Here is a 25,894-nt window from a genome sequence, read left to right on the forward strand (position 1 = left end):
ACCATTGTTTTCTTGTGGAAGCTGAAATGCTCTAAGTTCTCTATCATTCTTCTAAATCATCACTTCAAGAATCTAGATTGTAGAGATATCCTACTAATCCAGCAGTCTATGTTCTTTTAGAATCGTGATCATGCAACTTATAGCAATCTATGTTTTCTGGGGAAAGCATGTGTCAATTCTCTATCATTCTTCTTATTATATCATCATAACTGCAATGATATGCCATGTAAGGCAAAACATTCAACATTTCATCATAGCATGCTCTTTACATAAACATCTTCATGAAACAGTTTAGAACAATAACATCTTTAAAACGTTGTAACTGCAGTTACCTTTTTCCTTGATTGAGCACGATGCAATGGAGTGTTGAGCGGTGTCGTATTAACCCACGTATGTCTAGTGAATCAAACTAGACTTGGCTTTTTAGAATAAGGTTTCTAGTGCCAGAGCAAACGAACTGCTCTGATACCACTCTGTCACAGCCCACTATCCCAATGACGGGTTAACCGGGGTTATGACTTGGGGTGAACAATAAGAAACGGAAATTAAAGGGGATTTACTAAGTAACCAACATTAATAACAAACTAGTGGTATATATATATAACCACTTGGGTAATTCACAAATGAGTCTGCCATAACGACTAGACCCCAACTGAAAGTTAATTAAAATGAAGTAGTAATAAGTTCAAGTAGAAATGATAAATAAGTCAGAGTGTTTGCAGCGAAAAAAACGTGTGAGTTATGCATATGGAGATGCATACTCAAGGTTTCATTACATAAACATCAAAAGGGAAATCCGCTCAACACCGATCCATTCCATCGCCTGCTCAACCTGCACATTTAGAAATACATGCAGGGCTGAGTATAAAAATACTCAGTGACATAAGCCGAAAATACAACATGCATACATATATAAATTGAACTGCCAACAGTAACACACAGGGGTTTTCTTGAATGACCTGCGCTTACTAAAACATTTCATTCATTTTCATAAAGGTGGATGCGCATCCCATTTTCAGTCTATATGATCCATATCTGTCCTTTCTGTCACGCGCCGGGAAGGAGGCCTCCTTACCACGGACGCCAAGACCGGTCGCAAGCGACTCGCGATCTCCATGAGTGTACACGTTAACCCTAGCTAGCGACCTTTGTCTAGCATAGGATCCCAATTGGATTTCCTTTAAAGTTGGCGAACCAACACAGATAGGATACATATAAAAACATAAACATTTTGGCAGTCAATCATTTCATAAATATTTCATTTTCATAACATTTTCATTTTCATAAAGGGCATTAAACATATAAGCATTTCATAAGAACTGAATAAATAGTCAAAACATATCATGCATATATATTCGCATATGAGGCCTACGTCACGCAGGGGATCTCTATATACGTAATAATAAAATAATGCCCACCTCAATTGTTCTTAAAGCTGGCGTGGAGTCGTTTCTTCTTCGGCTTCACTTTCTGTCGCCCGGACCTTCATTGATGAAGAGTCGATAAGTTCGTGAAGAAATTGTCATAAGACAAAGTCTAATTCTACGTGCCTAGGGTATCTTTTAATGTTTTAGGGTTCTAGCATCCATAATTCGTTACATTAAAGACAGTCAAAAATCAATCATACCTCGTCTAATCTCATTCAAACACATAGGCAACACAAACACATAAGGCACATAAGAATCACAATCAAACATCATCAAAACATGCTCTGTTTTTACACTGACTCAACTTCAAAATTTAATCTGTTCTGACTCCGACATCTCCTGGACTCGAGACTCATACCGAAAGAAAGATCTTCGAGTCTAGTTTCATATAAAAAAAAGTAGAGTCGAAAACTCCAAGTGGTTTGAGAGATATGACGTTTTTACCACGATCTACCATGTTCGGCAGTTTTGAACAATCGAAAACTTGGATTTTTGAAAAATAGTAAACGTTGTCAAACGGGGCTCAACTTTGGTGGATATCTAGCTAACACAATAAGGTTAATACCATAAAAATTTGGAAATCTAGATCACACAGGAAGCTACTGAAATGAATGACTCTTTCCTCTGTTCTCTGAAATTCTCGGTAGTAATGTGCAGTTTAGGTTTTGCATTTTAAAGAAGTATCAAACGAAGTTGGAATGGCTTAAAATTTTACCAGGGTACTCAAGACTCATGTAGGGACTTGCTATAAAATTTTCAAAGCTATTAGACATCGAAAAACCGTCGATCACAGTAGGTCAGTAGGCCTACGAAATTCATATTTATAAGTCCTTAAAAAAATAATTTATATAAATCAAGAAATAAGAGTTTAATCCCAAAAATATTCATTAAAAGTCCATCATAATTTAAATAAAAGAACGGACCTCATTTAAAATAAATAGTCCCAAACTCGTTACGCACATATACTAAATCTTTCATGAAACATCCTTTAAAATAAACTTTGATACATAGAAAATAATTCAACAACTTGAGCTCTTAAGAGGTTGTTTTGCAACAGACATCAAATCTGCCTCGGATCTCCAAATGAGGCTCCAAAAGACATTCTGGAAACTAGACATTTCAAGGATCATTCTCCAATTTGAATCGAATGAAAAAAAATTCAAACGAGCAAGATATGCCCTCTCAAAGATGGGTATTTAACAAGCAAAAATCTGAAAATTTCAGATTTCCAGATTACAACCAAGTCAGTGGGCTTTCTTTAAAAATTCATATCTCCCTTTACAAAACTCCACTGGGAACCCCAAGGGTCAATCTGGAAACTAGGGAGAGATCATAACACTCTAAAGTTGGATTTACTCCAAGAACATTCATGGTTTAGAAGATATGACTGTCTAAAGTTCAGTGCACAAAAAGAGTTCAAGTTTGGCAGATTTAGAACATAAATCGGAAAAATCACTTTAGGCTTCACCAAAAATTCTAAAACTGAACAAGTAAGTTCCCAACATGTCAGTGAATATTCAGTAGAAAGATAGGCTTGAGAATCAAAGATTTAAGTCGGCCTTTGCCACCTCAAAGTCGTAGGTTTGTAAAATCTACTGGATGGTACAAGGAATAAGAACTAGATTTCAAGAATTTATACCGGTTGTTTCCCTTACTCAAAAATGGTGAGACCAATGTCAAAAGAAAGATACGGGAGTCTAGAGTGACATATTCAAGTTTCAAAGGTTTTCACCGATTGAAACTTTACTTATGGCCTCCCAAAGATTGTTTACCAAAAATGTATTCCAGATGGGCAGTGATGTTTACAAATTCATAAATAAATCATAAGAGCTCCAAACCTTCTGAAATTTTACCAAAGTATAGAAAGCATATGAAATATGATACACAATTAATTTGGGAAGTTTTGGGAACCGTTTGGATGGTTGGAATCGCCTTGCAAAACACTGCTGAGCAGTGTGCTTATGGCAGATTCGCTGCCTTACCTCATGCACGGTTTTTCACCCAATAAACTCTACCAAAATAATCATCCAAAATCATAAAACATATCCTCACATAATATAGCACACAAATGTGTAAAAATCCATGGCCATAAAGCATTTTCAGTTGAGAAAAAGCAAAGAAAAACTCACCCTCGAAGCACAACCTTCACTCTATAGTTTTCCCACACTCTCCCTTGCTTTGCTACTTCTCTTGGGGCTTCAAAGGCTTCTATGGAGTGTGATAATGGTGGGAGAAAAGTTGTGAGAGTGGGAGAAAGAATGTAGTGGTGGGGGAAAAGGAGTAGTGTGGTGGAGAGGTAGGAGTAGTGGTAGGGAAAAAGATTAGTGGTAGGGAAAAGAAAATATTAGTGATGGTAGGGAAAAAGATTAGTGGTAGGGAAAAGAAAATACTAGTGGAGGATAATGGGGTGTTACATTAAGTAAATATAAAAATGTGGTGTAGTAATAACCCATGTGTAAGAAAAAAAATATATGTAAGACTAATCATCAATTAATAAAATGCTAGAGCATAAAACTCTTGTGATCAAAATTAGAATAAATAGCACTAACATTAGTGCACTCTCTCAATTTATAAATACATCATAGGAAAATAATTTGAGAAAAATATTGATGGAAAATTTTTATAACTCATCATTCCTAAATTTCTCGGTAAAAATAAATAAATACATATTTTTTTTTTTCGATTTGAAAACTCAAAATAAATCTTTGAGCTCCATCATTCTCTTAATGGACTCAAAATATATTTTGAGTGCATCATCCGTTGAAATAAAAATAAAAATAAATTATCACGTATGTAATCATCAAATTCACATAAGTCCGTATTTTATTAATGGATGTTGAACCCTAATTACCATAAGAAATCCTTAAATCAATAATTAAAAGTCTATAATCCTTAATAAAAAGTCGGGGCATTACACAGGGACTCTAGAAGAGTGTAGTAGATATCGAGTCGATCATTGAGTATCAGTTACCAAAGATGATAAAATGATAAACGATAATGAGGATGAGAAGTAGCCGAGGAGGGCTAGAGTTGATGAGGATGAGAAGAGAAGTCGATGTAGGCTAGAGCTAAGGATGATCTTGAGAGTATGCGCGGTACACCCTCGTTTTTGATTAGTTGCAATTACATTGCGATGTATATAACTTACTTAGGAGATACTGGTACTTGAGATTTTGACATGATGATAGATAAGCATGCGAATTTAGTACCCTACTGATGTTAAATAGATGGATGTTCCTAGTGTGCTAAAGTAGCAACTAGATGAGTTAACTGGTAGCAATTACCGTAGGAGGTCCAGACCGAGACATAGTACTATTAATGGTGTCGATTTAGAAGGGACATTACGATAGATACTATGGTTTTTGTAGGGTTTAAATAACCCCTTTATGTAAGCCCTCTAAAAAGAGGCATTCTACTGATGGATATATTTTGTGGACTCGAGTGGTCTTTTTGTTAGCATTTCGTGAGTGCTTATTGCCTTACAGATGAATGTTAAGGTGACCGTGAGGGTTTCCTTAAAGTTGAGTTAGTAAATTGAACTTGAGTTTTGAGGATGCTTAGAGCGTTGGTCGAGTTGAGTTTTCCTTTTGTGATTTCAAAAATGCCTCAAAGATGTCATCAAGAGTGTGATGTGAAGGATAGGCGGGATAATACTCCGCCACCACCACCGCAACATGAGAGGAGAGTAAAAAAAATATTGAACTTTCGAAACAAGAGTCTAGAACATAGGACCCTGAGTTTAAGCTTTTAGCTTGCTGGTGTGAACTTAAGTTTTGTTATGTATAGTATGTTGAGGGTTTAGAAGACACAGAATTTCCAAGTTCGGGATAGTATATCCCGTGTGACTGGGGAGTGATTATGTTGGACCTGGCCAGTCCGCATGATCCAAATCTCAGTAGACGTGTTTTGGGTTTATAAACCCACGTGTTTCAACTTTCTGTTGAAAAGCCAGATGGGTTCTTACTCTAGGTCATTTTTGTTCGACCTGGTAGTTACTTCATTCCACCCTCTGGTCATTCATTTGAGTCTCTTGAATAATTTGTTTTGATGTCATTCTAGGGTTGAACCCTTACAACTTTTGAGTTATCCTAGTAGATTCTTTTGATGTATAAGACCAGTGAGAGGCACGTCAGAGGACTTTAACACCCGAGCAACTGGTAAACTACACCTGAGAACAATTGAAGACTACTCTTGAGAAGTATGTACCGAGGAGTACAGTAAGCAGCGAGAGGCTGATTATCGAAGTTTGATGCAAGGAAAGAAATCGGTTGTAGAGTATAATCGAGAATTCTGTGAGCTAACACGTTCGCTCATCAGAAGATGGATAATGATGAAGAGATGTCTGAGTTTTAAGTGCTGGTTTAAGGCAGGACTTTAAGGTAGTATGGGCAAGTTATTGGATGCACCAGTTAGAATCCTGTTTAATACAGGAGCTTCGCATTCTTTAATTGGTTGAAGCATGTTACCTTCAAACTCGAACCAAAACAAGCTAGTCCCGAGTTGAGAGTAATCACTCCTGTAGGAAGAGCTACTATAGTTTCTCACATGATTTCTAACTTAGAGCTGGAGTTAGGATCACTAAAGATGAAAGCAAGAACCTTGCACTTAATGCATATGTGGAACGTAGACATTATTCTAAGGATGGAATGGTTAGCAGAGAACTTTGGCCCGATTGATTGTAAGAAGAGACAGATAGCTTTCCAACCACCTGGGAAGGAACAGACATGTTTTCACGGCATTGATAGAAAGAAGAGAGTTCCAATCATTTCGGCACTTCAGGCGTCGAAATTGGTAAAGAAGAAAGGAGCACAAGCTTACCTAGTTTACTTGAATGATGAAGGAGAATCAAGTAAAAACTTTGAGGATGTAGTAGTGGTAAGGGAATATAGAGATGTATTTCCCGAGGTCTTACCAGGATTGCCACCAACAAGATAGTTGGAGTTCACTATCGACCTAGAACCTGGATCAGCACTAGTGTCGAAGGCACCCTATAGAATGACGCCTAAGGAGCTACGAGAGCTGAAGATTCAGCTACAAGAATTGCTCGAGTTAGGTTTTATTAGACCTAGTGTATCTCCGTGGGGAGCACCAGTCCTTTTTGTCAAAAAGAAGGATGACACGTTGAGAAGGTACAAAGATTATCGAGAGCTGAATAAATTGACACTCAAGAACAAATATCCTTTGCCGAGGATAGATGACTTGTTTGATCAATTACGAGGAGCGAGTTTTTCTTGAAAGTTGACTTGAGATCATAATACCACTAGTTCAAATTTTGACAGGAGGATACACCTAAGACAGCTTTTCAAATGAGGTATGAGCACTATGAGTTCATAGTTATGCCATTCGGTTTGACGAAGGCACCAGTAGTTTTCATGGATCACATGAATCGAGTGTTCCATCAATAACTGGATAAATTTATCCTAGTTTTCATAGATGATATTCTCATCTATTCGAAGAATGAGCAGGAGCGCCAAAACATTTGAGAACGATGTTGGAAACGCTAAGAGTTGAGAAGCTTTTTGCCAAATTCACCAAGTGCGAGTTTTGGTTGAACGAAGTAACTTTTCTAGGACATATTGTATCATCCGAAAGAATTAAAGTTGACCCCGTCAAGGTACAAGTTGTACATGAGTGGAGATCACCAACTACGCCTAACAAGATTCTCAACTTTTTAGGCTTAGCAGGATACTATCAGAGGTTTATTGAAGGATTTTCCACGATAGCAAAACCGATGACACAATTACTTAGAAAATAAGCTAAATACAATTGGAAAGAGGAGTGTGAAAAGAGTTTTTAAGAGCTTAAAGGAAATTGACTACAGCACCAGTGCTGATAGTCCTAGAAATGGATAAAGAGTATACCATCTACGCAGATGCGTTAGAGAGTGGGCTAGGATGTGTTTTGATGCAAGAAGAAAGAGTTATAGTCTATGCATCACGACAACTTAGACCCCACGAGATAAATTATCCAACGCATGATTTAGAGCTTGCAGCCGTTGTGCATGCCCTGAAAATTTGGAGACATCATCTCTACGGAGTTAGATGTGAGATTTTCACGAACCACAAAACTTTGAAATACTTTTTCGAGCATAAGGATATTAACACGAGGCAAAGGTGATGGCTCGAATTAGTAAAGGATGTTAACTGCGACATTAATTATCACCCTGGCAAGGCCAATGTAGTAGCCGATGCATTGAGCCGAAAGGTCTCGTCAAAGTTAGGATGTCTTCTCACGAGAGAAGATGAGCTTATAAAGGACTTTGACAAGATAAAGATAGAGATGATAAAACCACCAGGGACGATAGCGAGTATTGTTGCGACGATGCCTAGTTTGAGGAAAATGGTGATTGAAGCACAATGAAAGATGAGACAATGAACAAGTTACGAGAAAGGATAAGAGCAGGAGATCTCAAGAGTTACCAAAAAAGCATCATACAATGCTATCTTATTTGAGGGGAGAATATGCATTCCCCGCGATGATGAACTTAAGAATACGATCATGAGTGAGACTCATGACACGCCTTACACCGCCCACCCAGGAGGCACAAAGATGTATCAGGTTGTAAAAAAAATAGATTTTTGTGGGACGGAATGAAATGAGGCATAGCTTCGTTTGTAGAGCGATGCTTAGCTTGTCAGCAAGTGAAAGCATTACACCAACGACCATATGGGAAGTTAAAACCGTTGGAGATTCCCGAGTGGAAATGGGATCACATAGCGATGGATTTTGTGACAGCTTTACCGAAAAGTCAAAGAGGAAATACAACAATTTGGGTGATTGTAGATCGACTAACAAAATCTGCACATTTCATACTGATCCTAATCGCGTATGGACCAGATAAGTTAGCACAATTGTATGTTCGTGACATTATAAGATTGCATTGAGTACCAGTGTAGATTACCTAAAAAAAAAAATTTACATCACGTATTTGGATGAGTTACAGAAAGAGTTGGGTACAAGGATGAATTTTAGCATAGCAGACGATAGAAGATATGATAAGAACTACTATCCTTGATAGAGGAGTAAATCGGGAGAATGTGTTGCCACTAATTGAGTTTGCATATAAGACGTGAGATAAAGTTTCGAGATAGGAGACAAAGTTTTCTTGAAGGTTTCACCCTCAAAGGGGATGAATAGATTTGGAGTTAAAGGACAGCTTAGACCCAGAGTTATAAGTCCTTACGAGATATTGCAAAAGATAGGTCCAATAGCGTATAGGTTGGCTTTGTCACCTAACTTTGGAAATGTGCATAACGTGTTTCACGTGTCACAATTGAGAGGATATATATTTTCGACCCAAACCATGTGGTTTACTAAGAAGAAATGATCTTAGAACCAGACTTGAGTTATGAAGAGAGACCTCAGATGATGTTAGATCATAAAATTCGGCAATTGAGTAATAAGTCGATTGCATTGGATAAGGTCCAATGGAGATATGATAGTTAAGAAAGAAGTGGAAAGAGAGCTTGAGGATAAGATGTGAGAAAAGTACCCGAAACATTTACAAGAGGTACAAATTTCGGGACGAAATTTATTTTAAGGGGGAGGGTATGTAATACCCGGGCTTTTGATGACGTGTTTAATTGCTTAAGTTTGAGTAAGTAGGGTATAAGATCCCTTGTTTGATTACTTTGTATAGAGATGAGGAGTTATATGAAGTTTTGTTGTTATATTTTAAAGATGTTGAGATGTTCTTTTGATGATGTGAGGATGATGTGTGATTTTATATCCGTAATTGAGTTTGAGTATTTGAATAATTCGAGATAATTATTTGAATGAGAACGGTGAGCTCGGAAGTGAGATCTGAGTCCGTTAAGACGTTTTGAAATTTTTGACTTTTTGACGATGAATAGTAAAATACTGCTATTTCGTCTTTTTGTCGACTTTCAAAATCTTACGTGCACGTCGTCGAGAAATATTCTTAATTTTTCGATACGAGTCCAATAATGAAAGTTTTTATTTTTGGACGACAAGTGAATAGTAAATCGGGATTTCTCGATAAACGAACCAAGCTCGTTTATCAGAATTTCGAGAACGAGCTTGCGTTTTCTATATTTATATAGAATTACGAGTGTAATGAAAGTGAGTAGGAGTTAAGAGGGTGAGTAACGAAGAATGTGGGTAATTAGTCGTTAAAACGAGACGAAACGGGATATTTAACGACTAACGGGTTAATATCTTAAATATCTAAGGCTACCCCACCAAAACCACCCCCCAAACCACCCAACACCCCTTTATCTACCTCACTCACGGCTGAATTCAGCCAACACACTCCAATCATCTTTGCTCTCTCACACACACAACACCCAAAACACCTACTTATCACGCCAAACACCATTTTTAGCTTGGACGGAGGTTTCAAGCTCCGATTTGAGCACCGAGACGAGCACCGATCATCTTTTCGATCACGTATCTAAGTAGGTAAGATCTCTACCTACGTTTTGATGGTTTTCTTTTCGATTTTCGTCGACGTCGAAAAACGTCGATTCTCGACTTTATTTTGAAACGACGTCGGATCGTCGTGAAATTTTAGTATGTTGTTCTTGGGTAGATGTTGAGCATGTTTAATGAAGGGAGTAAGAACGGAACGAACCGTAGCTATGAAACCCATGAGGGCAGCCCCGTTTTTCACATATTAGATTGTCTTTCGATTTTGTTTGATCGTTTTGACTTGATATTTGTGCTTAGGGGTATGCTAGAATCGATATATATTAAATTCGTATTTTTCCAAGCACGAAAATTGTATAAATTTTTAGAGTATGATTATTTAAATTCGTGAAGTTTGAGACGTTGCATAATGAATATTATTGCGTATATGTGTTCTACGATATCACATGAGCATGCTAATTGATTTACAATTTATGGATGATAATTGTTGAACGAAATTAAAACTGGAATTCTGTCAAAATTTTACAGCAGTTTCAAGCTTATGTTTCGATGAGTTTTCATTGCTTGATGGCTCTGAAATTTTAGTATGTTTATCTATGATATGTGTATTTCGTCGCTGCAAAATTTCATGTCTTTTGGATGATGTTTGCTATTTTAAAGATATTTTGAAAAACCCTTGACAGAATCTGTCAACTGTTGGTAGACTTCACAAAAACGTTTATATCTATTAATCCATGAAGGATTTTGCATCACCGTTTTTTTTAAACGAAACTAGACTTCAATACTTTTCTGAAAACATAAGATTTCGATTTTTATGACCTCTGAAATAGAGCAGTTTATTATTTCAAAAATGCCCTGTTCTGCTGTCATATTTTTCCAACAGTAAAAGTGTATGAGTTTCATTGTTTATTTGGCAGATCATATGAATGTTTTCTCTTGTGAAATTTTAACCAAATCTTCAAGGATACCTTTAGTTTTGGCTGATTAAATTTGATGGAATTTTATTAAGGTTTGCCTTGGTTTCTAATGGCCTAAACAAAATTTGCAGAAACTGTCAATCTTTGACAGCCTGCACTAAAAGAGCAATATCTCCAAAAACCTTTAACCTTTTTGGTTAACTACCATTTTTAGAGTGAACTACACTTCATGAAGTTTTTGAGATCAATTGGTATGAGAGTTTATGATGATTGAGTTGGTTGTTATGAATTTTTAAAGATGACACAAAAACAGCAAAACTTTCTAGAAAACAACTTGATTATATTTGTTTTGATGGATGATACGATATGACTAAATGGTGTGAGTTGTGAGAGTTATGATTAACGCACATAAATGTTGGTATCTGACACTCGAACAATTGGTGTCGAGTATAAATGATAGTTTACTGATAAAGAGTTTTGATGATTTTGAATTGTTTGGTTTGCGTTGAAAAGATGTCAAGATGTTAAGTTTTGAGTCGAGAGACGAGTTCACGTAGTGAGATTCACGCGTTGAAATCTCGTGGCTGACATTATATATGAATAGGTCATGTCGAAATTTTTAGTGAAATTAGAATTTGAGCATAGTCGATTCTTGTTGACCCGTGACTCAAATACATGCCTAATGGAAAGTTTAACTTTCTAATTGGTTAATTAGACGAGATGAGAGCGAATAGATCTGCTAAGAAAGTGGACTTTTCGATGTGTTAAATATTTCTTTTAATTGAAGCGCTGCTAATTATAACATAAGGATGTTATAATTAATGAGTAATGACGAGAGATAATAATTGTTATATTGATTAACAATCAAGAGAGATGAACATTAGAGATACTAATGTTTCATAAAAGAAATTAGATTATTAATCGAGGTTTCTTTTATAACTTCTCACCAATTCTTCATAACGATGAAGGTCCTTTTGGGAAGTAACGACTTGAGGGAGAGAGTGACGTTACTCATTGATACAGAGACACAACGAGGTGGGCATTACTTTTACTATACGTATATAGAGATCCCCTGCGTGTCGTAGGCCTCTTATACGAATGAATGCATGAGATGATCTAACTGTTAATTTCAGTTTCATATATATCAAATGAGTTTAAATGTTACGTTCAAGCAAGTTATTTCATGACAAAATCTTTGAGTTAAAGTTATTTCAACTATTGTCTTGCCATAAAATGTTTCAATTTTAGTATGATATCTATCTGCTTTGGCTTTGCCAATGATGCAATCGAATTCGGGTCCTGAGCAGTTGATAGCTATCCTGCCAGGGCTAGTGTACACCAGTGACCGTGAGTCATCTAGCGGGTTGGCCGGTCAAGTGACCGTGAGAGGTGGCCACCTCTCCGGCACACAGTTTCAGATATGATAGATTACAAAAGAACTTAGTCTGATCAGACGAACTTTAAGAATCACAAATGAACTTAGTAAGCTTGGGCATTTTTAGCGAAAAAACTCCCTTGCTGTACTGATTATGATGGCATGACAATTTACAGTTTTGAAGCATGTATTTTTATACCTAGCCATACGTGCCCACTGAGTGCTTATGTACTCAGCCCTGCATATGTTTTCTAAATGTGCAGGTTGAGCTGATGTGATGATGGTGCTGCAATGAGCGGAGTCTCCAGGGTTGTTAATAAATAGTTAACCTGTCTAGAATATGTCTTCATACATATGTCTAGCTACTTTCCGCTGCAAGATGTTGTTGATGTTATAGTATGTTATGTCATACTTTGAGTCTTAAGAGAATGGTTTCATATGATGTATAACTTGATTAATGATATTAATTAAGTTTTATGTTGTCTTTCATAGACTGTTCAAAAGAGTATTAATGAGTAAATACGATGATTTTTCTTAAGTTAAGTAAGATTTACGGTTTCAAATGATGCCCCTTTCTTTCCCTTATTCTTTAACCCCATCCCTAGTCGTAGATCACTCGGCTTAACTAGGGGTGTCGATCGGTTCGGGTTCGGTTACCCGTACCCGAATTTTCGGTTACCCGAACCCGAAATTGCCAAATTTCAATAACCGTTCCCGAACCGTTTTAGGTGTTCGGTTACCCAATAACCGTTTCGGTTAACCGATTGGGTTATTTGGGTATCCGAAATACCCATTTAAAAAATAAAATTCAAATAATTTGCTAGTTAGAGGATTTGAACTCTGGTCTCCAAAAAACACACAGAGCAACTTATCCACTAAATTAAAGCTCATTCTTGTACTTTGAATATATCATAATTTTATTTTAGCTAAGAATCGATTTAAAAAAAATAAAAATAAAAAAATAACGACAACAATGCATAATAACTCATAATGACTGAGATTGGGGTTCTTCTTCTTGTCCATTTGGATTTGCATTTGAAGGGACATTTGAAACTTGTTGAGTATGAGCTTGTGAAGCTTCCATTTGATCTACAAAAGTTAAGATACAATTCCAGCTCATAACAAATCCAAAGCAATTCCAAGCAGTTAAGTGATTGGTATAAACTGGTGCAACATAATGCAATTATTTGATGTTCAAAATTTCAGATAATTAAAGGTTGCAAGAAAGTTGAAGTATGATAACTAAAAGAGCTACATCTACAATTCTACATTAATTCTGGGAAGACTAATTAACTATTTTAATATGCCGCAAGTATTACATATATGAAGTGAATTTTGGGTGGATCTTGTAGAACCCAGCAAAGTAATCTAGTAGGATCGAAAGAGCTTTGCTCAAGTGAAAGAATATATCTCAGCAGATTTGCACCAGAAAAAGTAAAATCCGACTGAAACTAGATATCAAACAAGTGGAAGATACTTGACATCACCTTACATTTGAAAATGCTTACTCCTAGCAATTCAAAGCAAAGCTATATATCAGCACACAACACACAATGCATACGAAAGCTACAAATTGGTGCAACATAACTACATTCTTTGATGTATTCAGATAATTATGAAGCAGCATTCGACCACAATTCATAGTTCACAACATAACTACATATCTACATACAAAGGGAAGCATTAAACTGGGCGTTAATTGAGCGTTAATTAGCTGATACAGGAAGAGGACTTACCAGGCGACGAACGGACATCGAAGTGGCGCGGCGGCGTGGCGGAGCTGCGTCGCGGAGCGGCGTGGATTGATTTAGAATTCGAAGAGCAGGGCGGCTCAGAATTCGAAGGGCGGAGCGGCATGGACTGATTCGGACGGAGGGTGGCTCACAGAGGCGACGGACGGCGTTGGACGGTCGGAGAGGGGAGGGAGACGGGATTGGGGAAGAGGAAGAGGGATCTGTGAACTGACGGGAGTTGGACTTGAGGACTAGGGTTCCTCCAAATTTTTTAATTTCTAATTTTCTACCAATTAATAATTAAAATATATACTATATATATATATATATATATATATATATTAAATAATTAATTAAAAAAAATTCGGTTATTCGGTTAACCCGAATCGGTTATCGGGTTAACCGATAACCGAAAATTTTGTAAAATCAATAACCGAAACCGATCCATTACCCGAAAATTTCGGTTATTGGATACCCGAACCCGTGAATTTCGGTTCGGTTAATTGGATACCCAAAACCCGATAACCATTTAGACAGCCCTAGGCTTAACTATCCTTAGTTAAGGCGGGCTGTGACATTTGGAGACTGAGTTTTTTTTTAATTAAATGCTAAAGTTGTATCTATTCTTAGCATTTTTCTATTTTTGGAAAGCTATAATGTAAATGTAAACAAACACAGACTTCACACCTGTAGAGGCCAGCACAGCAATGAGAGCTCACAGCAAAATTAAATTGGGAAGGGGAAGGACGAGTGTAATACCCGTTTCCTCGACCTAAGTTTAGAATAATTTTGAACTTAGATTTAAGATGATTCATGCCGGATAAAGAAAATGAATTTATTTTAATTGCAACAAAAATGATTTACAAAAGCTTTTGTAAATTTAGTTATTAAATTTATATGCATTTCATATTTATTTAATTTAACATTCAAGCATTTTCACGAGCTTTTAATTAGCCAACCCTGAAGAATTTCTACAGTTTCGATAATTTTATCCTGAGAGATTTTATATGTCAAATCCTCACTCAACTCACTTACACTCATCTCTCCCATCAGCCATGCTTTAAGCCATGCTTTATCTGCCAACTTTAAGCCATGCTATTAGCTCCAACTTTAAGCCATGCTTTATCTGCCAACTCAAGACTATAGTGCAGCCCAATTTTCATGCTTCCACCTTCACACAAATACTTCTCAATTCACGAAGTTCTCTCTTCCAAAAGAAAGGGGAACGAACTAAAGTTACAGAGCCTTAACAGCTGCACATATCCAGACCACACACCCCAAATTCAGTGAGCTCCTCCTCAACACAATCAGCACAAGGTTTCATTTTCTTCCAACTATAATACTTTGCTTTTACAGTATTGAATGAGGCACCTCCATTTACTTTCACAAACACACAAACCTCAGCTGCCCAACCAAGATTCACGAGCATATATACATTCACAAACAAGCTTTTAATACGAATGTAGAGATGTATAAATGATCTGTATATATATATATGTACATACATCAGAGCATGATTTATAAAAGAAGAAAAATGGAGTCTTGAACTTTGTCGTGCTTGTTGAGTCGGGTCGCTGCCCCTGTCTGGGTACAAGGGTCGAGACCTTTGCAGTTTTGTGTTTCTGCCGGGTTGAGTCAGTGGAGGGAAGGAGAGAGTCGACGGCGGCAGCCATGGCTGCTGTCACCGGAAGTTTCAGAGAGGGAGTGGAGGCTGACTGAGGAGGATGAGGGAGAATCGAGGGAGGCGGCGGTGGCTCATCGCTGCTGTCCGTCCGTCCGTCCGGTGGTGGTGGTGGTGGTTCGCCACTGTCACAGAGAGAGAGAGAGAGAGATGGGTTGGGGCAGTGGTTGAGTTTTCACGGAGGGAGGCCAGGGCGCGGCGGCCCTGCCGCTGTCGTCCAGCCACGGACGGAGGGTGAGCAGAGTAGAGAGGGAGGGAGCGGCGATCTCGCCGTTTCCAAGGGGGAAGACGACTCGGAAGGAGTGAGGTGTGGGTTTCGATTTTGAGAGAGAGAGCCGAGGGAGAATCGGCGGCAGCCTATCTGCTGCTGTCGGCCGGAGATCTGAGGGAGAGACGGCGATGGCTGTCGTTGCAGTCGCCGAAAAAGGGAGAAGGGAGAGGGGAGCTGGAACCTGTCGCCGCTTGCTCCGGCGAGCTCCGGCGGCGGTGAAATTTCGAGAGGAGGGAGAGAGAGGATCAGTCGAGGATTGAGAGAGAGGGCCGAGCAGTCGAGTGTGTGTGTGAGTCGTGACTGATGTGTGTGCGTGAGTCGTGACTGATGAGGGAAGGGGGGAAGAAGGGTTTGGGTGTTGGGCTTGGGTGTAGGGCTTGAGGGTTGGGCTGTTGGGCTTTTGTGCTGGGCCGAGTTTTGTTTGTGTTTCAGTTGGGCCAATGTTATTATTTAATTCCTTGGGCCCTTAATTTATTCATTTGGGCTGTGCAGCTTCTTCTTCTAAATGGACTGCACTATTTTAATTAATTAGACTTATTAAGTTTGATTAATTATTTTAATTTGTATAATAATATTAAATTATTATTATGTGCATATTTTAAGTAATTACTTATTATATGCTAAGCATGACATGAAATTGCATTACATTTTTGCAATAAAAGTATTTATGATTTAATTCGTTTTAATTATAATTCCAATTATTAAAGAAAGACGAGTAAGAATATTGTTGGTGTTCTTAACTCAAGAGAATTGTTTTCAATTATTTATTCTTTTCTTTGGTACATATTATTCTCTCTCTCTCTTTGTGTTTTTCATGATCATATATATAAACTGACATCTATTTTAATTTTTGTTGGTCAGTTTTTGAAGTTTATGCGGTGCCCTATGATTACTCATACACACTTGGGGTAATTAGCTAACTTGATGCATTTTGTTACTACCAATCTGTTCCTTTACATGCATGATCTTCTTCCATTACTCGCAATCGCAATTAAAATAATGAATGAAATATTGTCAGTGTGTGGTGAAGCCCAAGCCGCCGCAATACTATGGAGGAATCGCCGTGAATTCGGAATTCAACGACGAACTGACAGGATGGGCGGCAGTTGGAAATGCTACAATAGCTACTGCCAAGTCGGCGTGCGGCAATAGCTACGCCGTCGTTTCCAACATTCACACGCCACGCTCCGACGGCCTTTCTCAGGCTTTCAACGTTGACAGAGACATACTGTACACCGTTTCAGGTAGTTCATTAATTAATTACTTTTTGTTGCTACCACTAAGTTATTAATTGAAAAAGAATACTAATTAACATTAATTTGCAGCATGGTTCCAAGTTAGCGTGGGAGAAGTTGCGGTGCAAGTTAAGATAGTAACGAGCACCGGCAACCAAACCGCTAACTGGATTGTGGTAAAAGCCGGTTGCTGGACCATGCTGAAAGGTGGCTTCCATGTCAACGTTACTGAAGCAGCCGAGCTCCATTTTGAGGTCTCTCTCTCTCAATCTCTCTCTATATATATATCTCTCTCTCTCTTTCAATTATCTCTAATTAACATTAATTTATTTTGGTTGTGTGTCAAGACCAACTCCAGAGGATCTGATATGTGGGTTGGTAGCGTCTCGGTGCAGCCGTTCACTCAAGAAGAGTGAACTTGCCACCAGGCTCAAAGCCTTGAAAATGTACAATTCATAATTAATTAATGTGGAATCTGTGTTTAATTATATGTGAGATGATATGGTATATATGATGATATGCAGGTGCGCAAGGGGAAAGTGAGATTTGAAATTGTTGATCCATTGGAAAATCCAGTGGCTGACGCGGCTGTGCTGATCAAACAACACGAGCCGCATTGGATCAAACACAGCCGTGTTTGATCAAAGGGGAAATGCGGCTCGTGTTGTTTGATCAGCACAGCCGCGTCAGCCACTGGATTTTCCAATGGATCAACAATTTCAAATCTCACTTTCCCCTTGCGCACCTGCATATCATCATATATACCATATCATCTCACATATAATTAAACACAGATTCCACATTAATTAATTATGAATTGTACATTTTCAAGGCTTTGAGCCTGGTGGCAAGTTCACTCTTCTTGAGTGAACGGCTGCACCGAGACGCTACCAACCCACATATCAGATCCTCTGGAGTTGGTCTTGACACACAACCAAAATAAATTAATGTTAATTAGAGATAATTGAAAGAGAGAGAGAGATATATATATAGAGAGAGATTGAGAGAGAGAGACCTCAAAATGGAGCTCGGCTGCTTCAGTAACGTTGACATGGAAGCCACCTTTCAGCATGGTCCAGCAACCGGCTTTTACCACAATCCAGTTAGCGGTTTGGTTGCCGGTGCTCGTTACTATCTTAACTTGCACCAGAACTTCTCCCACGCTAACTTGGAACCATGCTGCAAAGTAATGTTAATCAATATTCTTTTTCAATTAATAACTTAGTGGTAGCAACAAAAAGTAATTAATTAATGAACTATCTGAAACGGTGTACAGTATGTCTCTGTCAACGTTGAAAGCCTGAGAAAGGCCGTCGGAGCGTGGCGTGTGAATGTTGGAAACGACGGCGTAGCTATTGCCGCACGCTGACTTGGCAGTAGCTATTGTAGCATTTCCAACTGCCGATCCTGGACAACCAAGAATACCAGAGATGGTTCTTGGAGAAAGGGTTCAAATATTCCGCTTTTGAAAACGAGCTCAAATGGTAATTTGTTACTCACTGTTGTTTTCTTATTAGTTCCATCTCACACTAACACATTGATTTAATTTACTCTCATTTTAAGTGATCAACACAATGTTGTTTTCTTTTTGTTACCTCAAACTTTCAGGCAGTTCACCGAAATCACCCCGGGGGTGGTGAACTACACGGTCCCGGATGCGATGCTGAAGTTTGCGAAAAAGCACCATATCACGCTCCGGGGCCACAACATCCTATGGGAAGACTCCAAGTACCAGGCACAGTGGCAGAAAATGCTGTCTGCGCGAGGTAGCCCTCAAGCGAGTCAAGTCGGTAGTGACTAAGTACAAGGGGCAGTTCATCCACTGGGATGTTATCAACGAGAACATGCACTACTCCTTGTACAGCAATGTCACCAACAACGGCACCGACGTCTTCAGACTCCTCCGGCAGCTGGACCCTCATCCCATCCCCTTCCTCAATGAATTCAATGTCATTGAGGATTGCAGCATCCAGTCCAAAGCCAACCCGTGGCAATATCTGCAGAAGATCGACCAGCTCAAAGAAGGAGGCTACGGCGGTCCTCTAGGGATTGGCCTCCAAAGCCATTTCATACTTGAGCCAAACTACCCCTTCATCAGGGCGTCGATTGATATGCTTCATGCCACCGGATTGCGCATCTGGATCACGGAGTTTGATGTCAACACTCAGAAAAATGCGTGGATGGTAACTGTTTTTCTCAACTTATGAATCAAACTATTATAATTATAAACACTAAATCGTGTATTACTTTGGGCAGGTTAAATATGTGGAGCCGATGCTGCGCGAGCTTCACTCGCATCCATATGTGAAGGGCATTATAATGTGGGCGGCAGTGTGGCCCAATATCTCATGCTTCAGGATGTGCTTGACCGACAACGACTACAACAACTTGCCGGCCGGCGATGCCGTCGACAAGTTCATGAGCGAGTTCATCACGGTGCCGGATGCTAACGGGAAAACCGACCGCAGTGGCGCCTTTGAAGCTTCGCTCTTCCACGGCGAATATGAGGCCAGCATCACTCTCCCCGACGGCTCTCAACCTCCCGCTCCACAGACGTTTAATCTTAAGCCTCGCAGAGACGTGTCCGTTGTTAGGTTCAAGACTCCTTCATGAGAATCTATGTTACTTTGTTGTAAATGGACGCTGTAGCATCTTAATCAAATTCCACTATCTTAATTTCATGGCCTTATTTACATATATATGTGCGATTAAATCAATCTTTTCCATAGTACCACAAATAATTAAGTTATGAGGCATTGAAGGCGATATTGATGCAATGCAATTAATTAATACCTACCACCATTAATTTGTTATCATGTGGGTAAAGATATCTTAATTAGAGATTTTCATATCAAAGAAAGAAAAGTTCAAAGTTGCATGACAGCACCCCCAAAGAATCAAACAAGTGTATATATGCCTTACACTAAAGTACCTACAAAAAAGCAAATAGTAAAAGTTTAAATTGTAACATAAACAATACACCTACAAAAATTGGCAACGATACATTAAAGTTTCTTACATTGAATAAGTCATGGCAAAAGAGGGTAAAAGAAAATGATTAGGCAAAAAAAAAAATCTCTCCAATAGAAAGAAAAAGAATCGTGCGCGCAGTCATATGATGGAATGATGGCCAAAGTCTAAGAACAAAATTTGCAGTTGAATAGAACCTAGCTAGAACATCATGGATACTACTCATGAGTAAATGAGAAGAGCATAAAAATCTGAATATATCAATTAATCTTGCTTAAGAAGTTGCTTTACACAGTAAATTATTTAAATTACCTACAGAGCTACGTAGGCTGAAATGAAACAAAGAAATTTACTGAAATAAATAATAACCCAAAAATAAACCTACTATATATGGGTAATCGACTTCTAACCTCTATCAAGAAGAAAATTGTTACACAAAAAATAAAAAAAAATAAAGGAATGATTAATCGACTCTAATCACTCAAACGGGTTTCACCCGTCAACACGTAGCTATCTTTTTGGCATTTCCTCGCACTAGCAATCGTGCGCTCTCTGAATAATCACTTAGGAGGTGATTGGTATGATGAAATGGAATGGGGGTGGAATGGAATGAAGGTAGGAATGGAATGAAGGGAGAAAAGGAATGACAAACCTTGGTGATTCCTTTGCTTGGTATGCATAAGGAATACAAAAGGAATGGAATTGTAATTCCTTGTTTGATTCCATTCCTATGATTGGTATCTAAAAATAAATTCTAGGAATGGAATGAAATTATTTTATTTTACTAAATTAACATTTACATCATAACTAGCATTTGCACTCGTGCAACGCACGAAAAATATTTTTATATTTTATTATATATAAAATTTATATTAATTTGAATTTTATATAAAAAATTCTAAATATAATAAAAAATACTGTAATTTAAGATAAATATTTTAGTTTAATATAAAAAAATAAAAAATAATTCACATTAATAATTTTATTATAATCACAAATTTGCCACTCAATTTTGAAATTGATTTGAAATCAATTTGAAATTGAGAACTCTCTTTTTAATATAGTACAGATTTATCAAATTGGCATTATTTTGCATCTCTCATCTCTATTTTGTGTTATATTTGTAGGGACAAACCAAAATTTGCACTGGGGTAAAATCGAAAAGAAAAAAAAATTGAATATTAATCAAATTATATATTTTTTTAAAAAAAACTGACTTATTTTCCATGCTTATTACTACACAAGCTCAAATTGAAATGGAAAATTAGGATTAATTAGACTCAATAATGATAAATTTACAGAACTGCATATGTACTGCTCCAATATTAATGCATGATGTGTCAGATTTCGGTATCGCCTAATAGATTTCTTCTACACCTTTGTAATAATATCATGTCTTAATAGGGAAATAATCTATCCCTTCTATCAACGAATAGTCTCCCCTAACGAGGAATTTTTAATTCAAATTACCAGGCACAAATTATGAATCAACATTAAACCTAAAACAACTTATGAGTATCCTCTTCATTGTGAGATAATTTCGTCTTTGTGATGTGTCTTTTAACCGTAGCATTTAATTAAAAAAAATCACAACATAAATTTTTTGAGTTACAATCCACTCGCACCATATGTAGCACACTTAGATCATTTAAGATTCAGTCCTCATCGTCATCCTTTCTCTCAATAAAAAAAAACCCCACAACATTTTTACAACCACAAGAAATTAGTTATTCATTTGTTATTTTTCTTTTTTCTTTTCTTTTTTTAGTAAAGGGGCCGATCATTAATTCATTTTATTGTTCATTTTCTTTTGGCAGTCACATCACATTACATGCATTAATAATTGTCAATCGACTAATTTTGGCAAATTCATTTTGACAAGGCAAACTAAACCACCCTACCCATTCTTTATTGTCTCCAAACACTATTGGATATTGATTCTGACGCCCATCACAATTAATTTTATTTGCTTATTTGATCGTTATTATTTTTTTGTCATGTTGATTCCCCATTTGATCTCGTGTGGTGCTTGAACCCCGATTTAATAATCAAATTAAAGGGAAAACATATTATTAATTGAGTAATATTTCGTTGTCTTGCCACAAAACTTCAAAAACTGCATTTGACATCCTACTTTTATAGCATTTGTGTATAAAGTAGAACATCTTTGTTTTTTGTCCGAGATTGATAATTATTCCGAAAACAAGCTCAAATTGAAATGGAAAATTAGGATTAATTAGACTCAATAATGATAAATTTACAGAACTGCATATGTACTGCTCCAATATTAATGCATGATGTGTCAGATTTCGGTATCGCCTAATAGATTTCTTCTACACCTTTGTAATAATATCATGTCTTAATAGAGAAATAATCTATCCCTTTGTAATGCATGATTTGACATATATAAATACTCCAAATATCAATTTCCTTTGAAAAATTAACTTTATGATATATTTTATTTGTTTTAATTAATCAATCTCCACCTATCCATTAATTTTATGCTAAGCAAATTGGGCCGTTATTTTTATTATTTATTTTTCTATAGATTATAATTTTATTGAAGTTGATTCATATGTATATTGATTAATTTATGTAACATGGTATTTCTTGGAGAACCTGACAATGAATTATGCCTTCAAGAAATCCTATAAAGTGGTGCCCATACCTTCCTTTCTTCCTTTTTTGTGATGACACATCTGTCCAATGTGAAGTAGTGTATATGTTTTATTGGTGAAAATTTCTTTAACTTCAAAGATTAATTTCATTAAATTATTACTTTAATTTGTCATTTTAGTGTTGATGTACGCAAACTTCAATATCTATAATTTATTCCAGCGTATGTAAAATAAGAACATAATAAAATTTTATAATTATGGATATTGGCATGTAAATACTCGAATTTTTCCCATTTTTTGGTTTTGCACTCCAACTTTAAAATCTGCCGATAAATACTTGAACTGTGTATTCTTTTTCTATTTTTGCACCCAACGAACTTTTGCCCCCAAATCGTTAATAACATGACAACTGAATTGAGAGAGAAGTTTGAAATGCATAATGAAGTAGATTAGTTTGTTGTTAATTTGGGATCTAGAACATGTAATTGCAAGATTTGGAATATCATTTCGGCTGCCATGTCATCAACGATTTGGGGATAAAAATTCGTCGGGTGCAAAATTATAAAAAATACAAAATTTAAGTATTTATAGGCAGATTTTAAAATTGAGATGCAAAACCAGAAAATGAGAAAAGTATTTACAGGCTAATACGCCTTATAATTACGCCTTATAATTACAATTTAGCTAGGAGTATTATTTAATACTATGTGGCCATATTCTTTTCTATCTAAGGAAATCTTGAAACCCTAAGCAAAAAGTAGGTTAATGTAAACTAAAGTCTATTGACGACGACGAGACAATAATAATAATAATAATAATAATAATAATAATAATAATAATAATAATAATAATAATAATAATAATAATAAAATTATTTTCTAATTAATTACTTTTATCAATGATAAAGATGTAACTCCGTGAATTCATGTTGTTTTCTAGGACATTTGTAATAGCCTCACCCTAATCATGTCATTATCTATTAGTATATAGCTAATTAGTTGAGACATTAGATTTTAATATACTAATTGAGTTGAGTTATATTGAGACTTATAATTATAGACTCCATTATTTTAGACCAAAATTTTATTTCAAAAGCCCAAATTAAATTGTCTCAAGTTTTTATTCACAGCCGAGTAGTTATTTATTTGGGCCAAGGCTGTTAAGAAAATAGTGAGGAAGCCCAATAAGTATTTATTTGGGCCAGGAGTATTGTCATATAAAAAGGGCCCAAGCCCAATTTTATTAGTAAATCAATTACTCCCTCCGTCCACGAAATGAGTACTCATTTGTGGACGGCACGGGTTTTAAGAAATGTATGGAGTGTAGTGTGAATAGTTTAAGGGTCCCACTTTTTGAGTGTATTAATTAAAGAGATATGTGGGGTACATTTGCCAAAAAGGAAAATGGGTACTCATTTCGTGGACGGACGAAAAAGGAAATATGGATACTCATTTCGTGGACGGAGGGAGTATATCTTTTAATTAGAGTTTTAAATTGCTAATTAGATCTATTAAGCCTGATTAGCTCATAGAGGAACATGCTTGTTGTAGCTTTTAGGCGGCTACTCCACAACCGACTTCAGCTTGTATAAATCCCCTCACCTCTCACGTTAAACCCTTTCCTTCCTCATTCTGCAATCTTAAACACGCAGCAATCATCCATTCAAACACACATCCTCCACAGCAGACATCAAAGAAGGTAGTCTTTCTTTCAATACAGTAGATTCTTTATGTACAGAAAAGCAGTGAAAACAGACATAGCTACACCAGTTAAGCACAAACAGATATCTCTAACTCTAATTTCTATAAGCAAAGTACGATTTCCCCAACCATTACAGCTTCAGTTTTTCAATAATCAATCAATGAAAGAACATAAATTTACAATAAGAAAGGTAGAAAAAAATAGAATCTTGAGCATTGATCAGGAGGCGGGCTGCCTCGCCGGAGTTGAATCATCGATTCCTGAGATAAGGAAATAGTTAGGGATTTGCTAAACAAGCTATTAAACTAGAAAAGAAAGAAGGTAAGAGAAACAGAAACAGAGGAGGAAGAAGAGGCAAGCGGCAACAGCAGACGTGAGCCACCGCGGCAAAGGCGCGACTGTCGGCGTTGCCTGCGCCACGGCGGTCCGCGGTGGCTACCAACAGAGAGAGATGAAGATTGAGAGAGAGAGATAGAGAGAGAGAGAGAGAGAGAGAGAGAGAAAGACGAAGCAAGAGCGGCGATGCGTGGCCATCACCGCGAGCGAGAGATCGAGAAACAGAGAGAAGTTGAGAGAGAGATCGAGAGGGAGAGCGGAGAGAGGGAGCATACCTGAGGCAGGGGTGGCGGTGCGACGAAGACGGCGACGGGCCTTGCCGGAGGGACGGATTTCAAAAGGGAAAATGGAGGCAGAAATCCCTAGAATTTGGGGATTTTAGATTGAAGGGAAGAAATAAAAAAAAAGAGGGGAAGGAGAGGAGGGGAGGAAGGGGTGCCGACCTCGCCACGCCGGAGGCGGCGAGGATCGGCCACGCTCGCCGGACGAGAGAGAAAGAGACAGACGGCGAGAGAACGGAGAGAGAGAGACGCAGGTGACAAAAGAAAAGAAGAGAAAAGAGGGAGAAGAACTATTTCGTTTCCAATTAGAAGATTCCAGATTATTATTTCATTTTGGTGTTAGTTTATTTAATACTCCCCCGTCCGCCAAAAGTATACCACTTTTACTATATTGGGCGTCCGCAAAGAGTAGACCACTTTCTTTTTATGAAAATGGTCCCACCACTGGCTTTAATCTTTTATCCTTACAAATACTCTTTATTTACGAAAAAACCCACCCCAAATTCAATCTCAACCACACATCTCATAAAGTGGTGGGACCATTTCTCCACTACATCAAAATCATCACCAATTGCATTAAATCCCGTGCCCAACTAAAGTGGTGGGACCATTTCTCCACTACATCAAAATCATCACCAATTGCATTAAATCTCGTGCCCAACTAAAGTGGTCTACTTTTGGCGGACGGAAGGAGTAAGAAAAATACTCCCTCCGTCCGCCAAAAGTATGGCACTTTGGCTGGGCACGGAGATTAATAAAATTGGTGATGATGTTGATGTAGTGGAGAAAGGGTCCCACCACTTTTTGAGATGTGTGGTTGAGATTGAATTTGGGGTGGGTTTTTTGTAAATAAAGAGTGTTTGTAAGGATAAAATATAAAGGTGGATGGTGGGACCATGGCTTAAAAAGGAAAGTGAAATACTTTTTGCGGACGCCAAATATAGTAATTGTGCCATACTTT

General features: G+C 37.5%; 1 protein-coding gene and 4 long non-coding RNA genes across 6 annotated transcripts; 3 read left to right on the forward strand and 2 right to left on the reverse strand.

Moving 5' to 3' along the window:
* Positions 1-573: 573 nt before the first annotated feature.
* Positions 574-3,795, reverse strand: LOC131007000 (uncharacterized). The gene is made up of 3 exons (XR_009095857.1): positions 3,557-3,795; positions 1,419-1,483; positions 574-832 (listed from the first exon to the last, which is right to left on the reverse strand). It is a non-coding gene; the product is annotated as an uncharacterized LOC131007000 (long non-coding RNA).
* Positions 3,796-9,589: 5,794 nt separating this feature from the next.
* LOC131007001 (uncharacterized) lies at positions 9,590-12,596 on the forward strand. Its single transcript, XR_009095858.1, has 3 exons — positions 9,590-9,848; positions 11,701-11,767; positions 12,371-12,596. It is a non-coding gene; the product is annotated as an uncharacterized LOC131007001 (long non-coding RNA).
* A 2,064-nt stretch (positions 12,597-14,660) lies between these two features.
* Positions 14,661-17,563, forward strand: LOC131007002 (uncharacterized). Of its 2 annotated transcripts, XR_009095860.1 has the most exons (4): positions 14,661-15,157; positions 16,654-16,700; positions 16,811-17,036; positions 17,118-17,563. It is a non-coding gene; the product is annotated as an uncharacterized LOC131007002 (long non-coding RNA). The 2 variants fall into 2 exon arrangements; XR_009095859.1 differs by having other exon boundaries at positions 14,676-15,157; positions 16,811-17,563.
* Positions 17,564-18,292: 729 nt separating this feature from the next.
* LOC131007003 (endo-1,4-beta-xylanase 5-like) lies at positions 18,293-19,726 on the forward strand. Its single transcript, XM_057934145.1, has 3 exons — positions 18,293-18,511; positions 18,636-19,210; positions 19,284-19,726. Exons 2-3 carry the CDS (start codon positions 18,872-18,874, stop codon positions 19,638-19,640), a joined length of 696 nt encoding a protein of 231 aa, XP_057790128.1. The 5' UTR covers positions 18,293-18,511; positions 18,636-18,871; the 3' UTR covers positions 19,641-19,726.
* A 4,578-nt stretch (positions 19,727-24,304) lies between these two features.
* LOC131007004 (uncharacterized) lies at positions 24,305-25,281 on the reverse strand. The gene is made up of 2 exons (XR_009095861.1): positions 24,928-25,281; positions 24,305-24,576 (listed from the first exon to the last, which is right to left on the reverse strand). It is a non-coding gene; the product is annotated as an uncharacterized LOC131007004 (long non-coding RNA).
* Positions 25,282-25,894: the final 613 nt, after the last annotated feature.

This window comes from Salvia miltiorrhiza, chromosome 1, assembly GCF_028751815.1.
Source record: "Salvia miltiorrhiza cultivar Shanhuang (shh) chromosome 1, IMPLAD_Smil_shh, whole genome shotgun sequence".
In the NCBI taxonomy this organism is placed as follows: Eukaryota; Viridiplantae; Streptophyta; class Magnoliopsida; order Lamiales; family Lamiaceae; genus Salvia; species Salvia miltiorrhiza.